The following is an 11,093-nucleotide window of genomic DNA, read 5'->3' as shown; positions in this document are numbered from 1 at the left end:
AATGTTTACAATGCCATTTATTATCTATAGGTGAAACTAGGAATAGGCCAGCTTTGTATCAAAATATTATATTGTATTTTAAATAAACTGCAATAAACATATAACGCACGGATATAACGAATAATGGGTTAGGCCACTTTTGCGCTGATGACATCAATTATTAAATACCAAATCATTTGCTTAGTCATTTAGAGGATTGTGGTCTTGTAATTAACTGATGTGAATTGTACATTTTTTTTATAGCCTTTGTAGGCAGATGAGCGTACGGCCCACCTTGATGGTAAGTGGTTACCGTCGCCCATGGACTTCAGCAATGCCAGGAGCAGAGCCAAGCTGCTGCCTACTGATTAATACTTTCCACAAGCCTCGTTTGAAGAAGGACATGTCATAGCGCTCGGGAAACAACGTGGAGGGGAGCTCATTCCATAGCCGGATGGTACGTGGCAAAAAATTCCTCTGGAAACGCACTGTGGATGACCGCAGTGGCTCCAGGTAGTATGGATGAACTCTACTCCGGTGGCAGGCGGTGCGATGGTAAAAACGAGACGTTGGTATCATCTCGAACAATTCCTCAGAGCACTCCCCATGGAACATGCGGTACAAAATACAGAGGGAACCGAAGTCCCTCCGCAGATCCAGAGGTTCCAGATTATCGACAATCCGAACGGGTCTCTTCTGTATGGAGTCAAATGAAAGAAGCTGGTATTTGGGAGCCCCGGCCCAGAGATGGGAGCATTACTCCACGCGAGGCCGGACTTGTGCTTTATAGAGCAAAAGTATTTGTCCAGGCGTGAAGTACCGCTTCGCTCTGTTGAGGACTCCCAGCATTTTGGACGCCAACTTGGCTTTGCCTTCCAAATGACTCCGAAACTGGACATAATGTGCATATTGATGTAGGTAGAGGTCGATTCTCAGTATGTAACTTATTCTTTTTATATTATACTAGCTGACCCGGCGAACTTTGTTCCGCCGTAGAGGAAATAAATAAGCAGACTTTTGATTTTATCAAGATCAATTTTTTATTTGGATAATTCATTTTAATGATTCTTTATTGGCCATGTATTTTTGTTGTTATTTTTATATATTATATTGACATATTTGGCGATTCCCTTCCAATATTTAAGTACAAAATTATAAAAAGTTTTTGTTGAACCTCAGCCTCAGCCTTGGTCTGAGTACTCGGGTATTACTGTCCTTGTTGTCTTTCTTTTGTTTTTAATTTATTATTATTATTAATAGTATTGTTAAATCTCTATTAATATATTAATGTAATGCATGCTGTGATTGCCTCTAATTAGAGTTGCAGTTATCAATTGCTCTATACTTGTCAATATTATTTTATGTCTTACTGTAAACCCTGTCGGTAATCCTTAAATAAATAAATAATTATTATCTTCAGTCCGTTCACTCGCAATGTTTCGAATCCTAGTTGCATTACGGCTTCGTCGGGAAAGATTTGATCGTGTTAATCGCGGCATGGCTTTCTTAATTATTACCTATCTCGGCACAATAAACTAATAGAAACTCAAAACAAACACATCAACAAGTTAACTTCAAAATTCTACTATAAACTACATTACGTTTAGCTGTCAGTTGCGTTTTATTATTCCATATCAGTTGCGTATTGTTATACCCCGTTTTATGTCACGTCCCACGCGAACGTGATAAAAAGGATCTTATGTCCTTCCAAATCAGTTCAGTCGTTCTTGAGTTATAAATAGTGTAACTAACACGACTTTCTTTTATATATAACTAGTCAGGTCATAAGTATTGTCACACAGTAAAAACTTTTCTTTTAGAATGCTGGCCACAAAAAAGTTTATTGAATTCGAATTTCGAATTGTTCATGAAAATAAAAATGTATAGAATTTTAGAATTTTACTCATTTTTAAATATGGAGTGGACGCTTAAAGAAGTCCGTGTTGCAGTTATTGCGTTGCATCGTTGCGGTTACGCGCCAATTCAAATTTTTAACATACTGAAAAATTTGAATATAACCAAAAGATTCGTTTATCGTACCATCAAACGATACAATGAAGACTCTAGTGTAGATGATAGGTCAAGAAGTGGTCGCCCTCGGTCTGTTAGGACTCCAGCAGTGATAAAAGCTGTGAAGGCGCGAATTCAAAGAAATCCCAAACGTAAGCAGAAACTGTTGGCCCTTCAGATGGGGTTAAGCAGAACCACGGTGAAAAGGGTGTTAAATGAAGACTTAGGGCTTCGGGCATATCGAAGAAAAACAGGACATCGTTTGAATGCTCGTCTAATGGACCTGAGACTGAAGAGATGCCGCGCTTTGTTGAAGCGGTACGCGGGAAAAAAATATCGGGAAATTCTTTTTTCGGATGAAAAAATTTTTTTCGTAGAAGAGAGCTACAACAAACAAAATGATAAGGTGTACGCACACAGTAGTGAAGAAGCGAGCAACCGTATTCCGCGTGTCCAACGAGGTCATTATCCATCCTCGCTCATGGTATGGTTGGGAGTTTCTTATTGGGGCTTAACTGAGGTACATTTTTGTGAGAAAGGTGTAAAAACGAATGCAGTTGTGTATCACAATGCAGTCCTGATGAGCCTTGTGGAACCTGTTTCTCATACCATGTTCAATAACAGGCACTGGGTATTCCAACAAGATTCGGCGCCAGCTCATAGAGCGAAGAGCACACAAGACTGGCTGGCGGCGCGTGAAATCGACTTCATCCGGCACGAAGACTGGCCCTCCTCTAGTCCAGATTTGAATCCGTTAGATTACAAGATATGGCAACACTTGGAGGAAAAGGCGTGCTCAAAGCCTCATCCCAATTTGGAGTCACTCAAGACATCCTTGATTAAGGCAGCCGCCGATATTGACATGTACCTGGTTCGTGCTGCGATAGACGACTGGCCGCGCAGATTGAAGGCCTGTATTCAAAATCACGGAGATCATTTTGAATAAAATTTAGTGTCATAAGAATCTATGTTTTGTTAAGTTCATTTTGGTATATGAATGGATACATAATGAATAAACTTGTTTCAATTATTTTACATTAAACATGTGACAGAATTTATGACCTGACTAGGTATAGATAATACTACTGAAATAAGGTTGTTGACTTTTATGTTTATATAAAAGCGAACAAATTTATGTGTCTTTTAAATTTCAGATAATGTTTTTGTTTATTGTTATAATAGAACTAACTACGTACGTTTTTTTTTTATATTGCTAATACCGGTTCACCCGGTGTTAAGCGTGCTTGCAATCTCCGTGCAATATCCTTTCTTTTAGCGACATTAGTAAAATTTCATTATTTAATTAAATTATTTAACATTATTTTCAGATTTATCTTCCCGACCCATGGGTCACCTGTAAAGAAAATCAACGAAGCATATATAATACGATTTATAAGAGTTAGTTATTGATAGCAAAAATGTGATTCAAATTGCAGAATCGAAAGTGACATATACTCCTAGATTATACGCTTTAGAACCAGAAACATTAAGCGCCTTTAGGGTTGTATGTTCGTGACATGTACTAGTACTCATCGGTAGCAGCTGTTAGTAATTTATAGTTGTGTCCAGAATCTAGCTCCCTATCTCGTCTAATACTAAAATTAAATAAAACGCATTGTTCTGTAGCTGTTGAAAAAAACAGTTTTTGTTGACTGATTAATAATACTGGCAGCAGCTAAGGACCACTATTTAATAACATCCTAGCGATAGTATAGAAAGCGAAGTGAGTCGAAGGCATGACTGCTAAGTCATACCTGTCGGCTTGGAGGCCTATCCGTCTTCTCCATAGCTCTTAAATTACACAATAGTGACTTCTACTTTATGTGTAAGAAAATGAAATTCGGATACTTTGCTACCACCATAAGTTAAGGGACAGAATACGACGATAAAAAAATAATTGTTAACATAAGATTGGAATCGTAACAGAAATGCTGTGTTCCCCTAGTATGATAATATGTAATGTAAATGATATACTGATAATATGTTTGGATAATATTTTGTACATTTTTTTTCTTTTTGAACTTAAAGCGATGTTTCCCTAATTTTAGCTACATGAAATACTTTGTGAACGTTCAACTGCTAGTTTCACTAATAAAATACTTAATATGCCAATTATTTCGAAAGAGAACATCGTGTCTTTTAATCGATTTGTTTTAATAGTACAAAATTTATTTCGGACGTAATAATATAAAATCGAAATCTTCATTATATTATTACGTGTGGCGGCAGCCGCACCCTTCAAATCGTAGCGTATGGCTGCTTCGTGTCCGGAAACCGTTTGCATAATTCACTGTTTAATATCAATTCTGGCTATAAAAAAATATTCAAAAAAAACCTGCGTATAAAGATACAGCCAAAGCTTTCAACCGAATAAATAGAAAAGGGTTCATCAGGTCCGTTATTCTTTGTTTCGGAACGTTCGTGGAACGTGATTTTATAAGCATTCACTCAACAAGGATTCCTGAGCGGGCTTAATTTTCTTCAAAGCTATGAATGGTTTAAAATAACAACGTTTTTAGAATACCATTTTAATGATTCATATGTTTTGCGAAATTTATAGGTATTTTTTTTATATTATTTGACCTTAACAACTTAAATTTTGCATAAATATTGACTAAAACGTTTCTTTACACACACTTAGAGTGTAAAGATAATTAATGTACTTCAAACTTTGTTGTCTGGTAAAGAGTTGTACAAGAATAGCTGTCTGAATTAATACAAAAAATATTATTTTAATAACCTAAAAGTACATGTTATTATCTGCAAAACGCTTCGTCAGATTACAGAAATAGAGTTATCAGCAACATGCTTCGTCAAACAGTACAATACTTACTTTCTGTCTGTCTGAATTATGTCGGCCAGTGTTGTAATAAATAAAACAGAAACTCTTTGGATTATAGGTTATAGACATAATATTTTGAGAGAGCATCTTTTATTCAGATTAAAATTTGCAAGTATGATTTTTTAAGGTTCAGTCAATAGATATAATATCCTCCCACCAGTACCTATCTATGCTCAATATTACTTTACATTCCATTTCAAATATATTACCTTCATTCCACAAAACTGATTTTATATCGAATTTAGGTCGTAGCTAAGACTTCAGGGGGTTTGTTATCCACAGAAATGTTTGGCTGCTTCAAGATTGATAAGAATAAGCAATAAGGCAAGACTTCTGGCTCATTCTGTTTTATTTGTTACAGAGCTTGCTTAATGGAATAGTAGGATCATGAATTAAAAGTATTAGAGTTGAAAGCACATTTCTTTATCATTAAGTTTTTATCAGATTTACGAGTTATTTGTTTAAGAAACATCAAGTTCTATATATTTTACTATGTAAACTTAGTGTAAATTATGTTTATTGTATCCATAAAAAATACCGTTAGAGATCCTAATTTTAATTCTACAGAATCACGAGAAGTGAAAATAATAAACCGTATTTTTTATATAAAGGCTAGATTATAAATGAATATTAAAATCACAAATTATACGAAAGTGGAGTCTAATAAACAATTCTTAAAACTTAATTAAGATTTTCGAAGAAGCTTGACGCGGGTAAGATTTTGGCCGAAGCTCTAATGTTGTGCACGACACTGATATAGCACGCTTCAGCTATTTTACAAATAGCTGCTTGTCTTAACGTTTTCAAAGGTTCCATATCGGGTTCCAAGGAATTATTACCGGAATCTGTGGAAAAAATACCAAAAAAATCTGATTATTTCATTTTAATGGAAGAAGCACTGATGGCTTAATCCTTAGCTCCTTGATAAATATTATGTTATACTTAGCTATGCTTTAGAAATTTGTAACATTTTATTTTTCAAATTATATTTTTTATAAGGTGCAGAAGATCACAATATTTATTGCTATTTATCATTCACGTACAGCATGTAGTCCTTAAATGACAAAAGATCCAAAGCTTGTGGAGGCGGAGGTCAGGCTTCGCGAAGTATTAACAAAAAGGCGCAGCAGTTGGCAATCAGAAGGTCCAAAGACCAGCTCATATTGAATACCAGGGGGATGCTCCTTGATTTGAACCCTTGACTACGTCCCCAATACAGAATATACGCAAACTGTTGCGCCTGTGAGAGACCCCAAGAATCGATTGCTTCTGATCTGAGTAGTTATAGAATATTAGGCACTATTCCCACAAAAGTGGAAGCACTTCGTTCTTCCCGCTGTGGGTTTGTCGAAAATGACCTAAGGACAGCCAAAAAATGCGGCATCCAGCCCATATGAATACCTCATTTGGTACCTTAGACCTTGATCTTTGACCGTAATATCCAACTCGTTCCCCTAGTCGGAACGGTTTCTGATCTTTGGGAAAAACGCAGACTTTTGGCACTAAGAAAAGCGATGCGCCTCGCTGACTCAATTCCTATCACCTTATACGCATGGTTTTGTAACAGTATAAGAAATAGAGTACCCCCCTATATCCGTCAACTAATCAGCAGATCATTGAAAGTAATTGTGTAGTGCACCGGTTCCTGTTCATAATTGATCCAACGGTCGGCTCAGTTCACTGCTTTAGAACATCTGTTATGATTGGATGCTTAGGAATGCCTTCTCCCGCACTTGACAGACTTAACGTGGTATGTATAATGAATGTTAAAGCCATGCTTACACTTAAAGCAACGCTGTCACCTTTATCATATTTTCATTGAGTAGTGTCTCAACTTACCTTTTTCCAATGCGCTACTCAAATCTGAACTGAGAGTAATCTTCGGCTCTCCAATGCTTTCACACGTAAACGTTTCCGGCTGGACTTCAAAATGTTGAACTCCGTTATCATCATTTTTTAAATTGTAGCCATACCTGACAGCTCCAATGACATCTGAAATATTCATATTGATTTATTCAAACTGAACGTGCACTGCAAATTCTACCACATTAAATTTGTAATTGAGAAAGAATCAAACACGTTGCATGTTCCCCGGAGGAAAAGTTGCTTGTGTCAATGGTCCATAAACTATAAGAAGATTTGTAGATTCGTTAGTACGTGAAAACTCGGAAGAGCAAACACATGGCGTATTTTGCATAGTAGGTACATAATATACCATACTTAGCTTTATGCTAGACATGTCACATATAATAATAAAAGTATCAAGATTAATCTTGATATTGTTACCGTAATTTAGGTTTTAGTCGGATTTTTACGGACCATAAAGATCTAGTACCGCTAAGGTTCAGCCATCAGAACCACACAAGCTTAAGTTTCATAACCGACTAAAAATGTGATGATTAAAAAACTGTTGATTTATTATATTTATGTGAATTTATTGGTGTTTAAGTGATATGGTGATTTATACACACTGTAAGTGCATATTTATTTATTTTTCTCCATTACTGAATAATGTGTTTAAATGTTTGGTCTAGTTTAATTGATCACTTTGAATATTGTTATTAATAGCACACCGCTTGTTGTGCTACAATACCTGTGGTATCTTTTTCATAATTTCTCTAAAAACATGGTTTTCTGTAAGTGATCGATTTTAGCGATAAGACCGCCCGCCCACTGCTGCCTGTTGACTGATAATTTTAAAATCTGTTTTGGTTTATACTCTGGCTTATATGCTAATTGTGTTTGGGTTTATACTCTCTCTCTAAAAAAACAATAAAACTTTTTAATTTTTTTTGTTTGTTTTGATTGTGATGTATTTTAATTAGCAGTTTCTTACTTGTATCGGCCGTGTAAAGTCCTGTGAAGGACTTCGATTGTTCGGTCAACTCGATTACAATGTCCCCAACAATATGTAAATCGGCTTTCGTCTTCAGCAGCACCGTTTTCGCTTTAGTGTCCATTCTGTAATGAAATATTATATTAAGTTGCCTTTGTCTTTCGGACTGCTAGTTAGTTTATTTGATTTACTATCAATTCAATTGTAAATGGAAATGGAAGTGTGTCTGTTTGAAGCCTTAATTCGTTGGGTTTGAAGTTTCACTTTCATATTTTGATTCGGACCATATAGTTTATACATAACATAGTAATATTGTATTTAATAAATTATAGTTTATAAAAACTAAAAAACACGCTTTATATAAAATTCAACTAAAAAATACAAAATAAATTTTAATAAATTTAAATTGACAATAGTGTAAAAAAATATATTTTTTACTGTAAAAAAAGCGTGCGTTTTATTGCACATTCTCTGAGATTGACCCCTTAAGCTCACCTACCCGTTCGGCCGTAGCTGGAATAGCCCTATAGGCTACCAACGAATAGGTAGGGGAGAAGAAAATTTATTCACTGGCATGTGATAAATTGATACCTACCTGCCGCATTTGACAAGCAACATAGTCAACGCACCGGGCGCTCAACCTTTAGGCCTAATTAACGACTTCCTTCGTTTAATTCAAGATCGATAAGACAATCACGCGAGAAGTCCGCTTGTGTATATTACGTATGTGCATATTTTTGGTACGCATGACGAGAATAAATTCTAACTAGAGATTGAGTGAGAAAAGTTTAACGTTCATTTGGATGAGGTGGCCAGACCACTTTGACAGATAGGACTGAATTACGAAATTATAAAGTGTAGATCTTAATCATTAAAAAGATGAAGTGGGGAAACAATATTAAATTGAAGAAGTCAACAAGACTCTTTTTCTATATTAACAGCATAGTTCCATCTCGGGCAGTTTAGTATTTAATGAATTAAAAAATAATGGGTACTAATTACATAAGGCCCCAAGCTAAGATTGTATGTACAGTATGGGAAACTGCTTTACATACGTAAGTACTTATAAGAATATAGAATTAAATTAATTATTCATTATTACCCAGGTAAACCAAACGAACGTTTTCATCACAAGAATGTTTGCTTGAAAGCGCTTGTGGGTAACCCGATTAGTTAAAACCTTATTTTTTTCATTCATTAGTAGCGTTTGTAGTTAACCAGACTAACATAATAATCAACTGTCAAATCCTCTGCGTTTCTTGTGATCAATATAGGCACACATTTAATTTCACTCCGTACATTTTAATACATGACAAAATATTAATACCAATTCTGCAATAATACCGATGCTTTGGTAAACAAATAAATACACTTACTGGAAATCAGATATTTGCTGGTTCTTTAAACCCGTGATGTTTAAATTTTTGAAGCGTATCACGATTCCCGCATCGCTGGGAGCAATTACATCCAATGACGTCACAACTAGTGGATCGATAGGCCATATGTCGTATTGTGGTATCCCTTTACTGGTTTTCTCCAAAAACTGCTCTGTCGCACTGCTAAGGCATTGCATGTCACCAAGTTTGCAGGGTTTTAGAAGAGCATCTGTAACATCGAAAGCCAGACTATTCAATAAGCATATATTAATAAAAGTAAGTAATTGGAGTGGAGTGTTGTAAATTTGCAAAAATTGCTCGCAACGATAATATGATAATTATAAAAACACGCAATCAATCATCGTAAAATGTATTCCCCTTTACAATAGTCTAAATCAACTATAGTTTGGTAAAATCTTCAAAATATTTGGTCTTACTTCTCTCTGTGTTAAAGCACTTAATACATGTTCCTTTTTGACCCTTGAAAGCAAAACCGTTAATCCGAATTTACTGAGACTTCAACTTCCTGTCGAGAAAGTGGAAAGTAGAATTAAGCTGTGATAAGTTAAAGGGCTCGGGTAATTAATTAGTAGCTATTTTCTCGTCAGTTTCACTTTTTAGCATTGTAATGAGATAAAGTTATAGTTTGACGTCAGTAAAACACAGCGTAATCAACCACATTCTTTCTCTAAGTTAGCATTTTGACTTTTATTCTATATACGAAGCACTTTGTAGCCTATAATTTCAATTTTCGAAGTTAAAAAAAATAATGTTTTATTTGTCTTCATTTAAACCCAAATTAATAATAATTTAAATTCAAGTTGTTATTGGACGTGCCAATAAAATCGTGACTTTTGCACTACGTTATCTAGATTCCTGTGAAATTAACCACACAGAAATTTTTGCTTGAAATTTTTAGATTACACTTGTCACAAAATAAACAAAACTATAATTGTAACAGTAAAAAAAACATTATCACCAACGAATGTCACGTACCTCCATCGGAAGCCACGTATCTAGCAAACACAAAAACCAGGAATACTTTCAAAGAAGCCATTTTGATGTCCCGTGAAGCCTAATGAGGAACTGACATCGAACTGATGGATTCAAATTAATCACATGTTTATATAGATTCTGATTATATAATGACAAATAAAGAATAATGGGTATATTTAGTTATCAAGCACAGGTCAGAAATTATCAACAGTGCATATAATTAACTTTAGTTTCATATACAACGCTCACAAGTCACCGTTATACAAATTTATTTAAATTGTTGCTCTATTATTTTGTATTTTCATCGGTTTTTGCCAGTCGTAAACGTTTTTGTTATAAGCATGAATTCGCGTTTTAGAATTCTTTTATTTTATATTTATTTTATTAACTAATTTAAAATGCTAAATCTAAGCTTACCTATCTCAAAACATTTATTTCACAATGATCTCAAAACATCACTAATCGCGTCTACTTTAATTCAGTCATTTCGGAAGTAGCAAACACAACAAAACGCACAGAGTCAGTTAAAGAAAATTATAAAGTAGAAAAATTATTTATATAAATAGTTGAGTTTTTTCGCTTTATGACTTTGATCGGTGACTCGGCAGCGTCATACAGCTTTCAGAACAATTTGCTTTTTAATTTTTCACACGCATTGCGAAGTGTCTTCGAAATCTCTCGATCTCTCTAGTATCAATGATAGGTAAATGCTTACCTCCGGCCGTGGTCAGATAGACAAGCTGTTGTCTATAGTATTCTTAGGGTGATAGCCTCTTATTCCAACACAATTATAATGTTGACTTTTCGTCTTAGTTTGGGTGGAGATATTTGTCTTCCATATTAGCTCAGGCTACAATTAAAAATCAGGTATAAGCTTATAGCAATTCACGCTACTATTATTAAATAGAGAGCAATATTATGTCGTCAACAACTTCAAGAGTAGAGCTCCCAACAGTAACTATGGTGGGTGCAACATGGACATTGTACATGATTTTTGTTTTGTCCATGTTCATTTTAAGACCCACTTGTTGAGAAACCCTACTGAGGTCACCGA

General features: G+C 35.1%; 1 protein-coding gene across 1 annotated transcript; it reads right to left on the bottom strand.

Annotated features, from left to right (window-relative positions):
- Positions 1–5,326: 5,326 nt before the first annotated feature.
- Positions 5,327–10,134, bottom strand: hJHBP (hemolymph juvenile hormone binding protein). Its single transcript, NM_001043609.2, is given in 5 exon segments — positions 5,327–5,676; positions 6,671–6,823; positions 7,668–7,792; positions 9,044–9,272; positions 10,040–10,134. Coding segments are annotated over 5 exon segments (732 nt in total). The 5' UTR covers positions 10,101–10,134; the 3' UTR covers positions 5,327–5,512.
- Positions 10,135–11,093: the final 959 nt, after the last annotated feature.

This window comes from Bombyx mori, chromosome 23, assembly GCF_030269925.1.
Source record: "Bombyx mori chromosome 23, ASM3026992v2".
Taxonomy (NCBI): domain Eukaryota; kingdom Metazoa; phylum Arthropoda; class Insecta; order Lepidoptera; family Bombycidae; genus Bombyx; species Bombyx mori.
The sequence above is the reverse complement of the archived record's forward strand: the minus strand, read 5'-3'. Positions and strand labels throughout refer to the sequence as shown.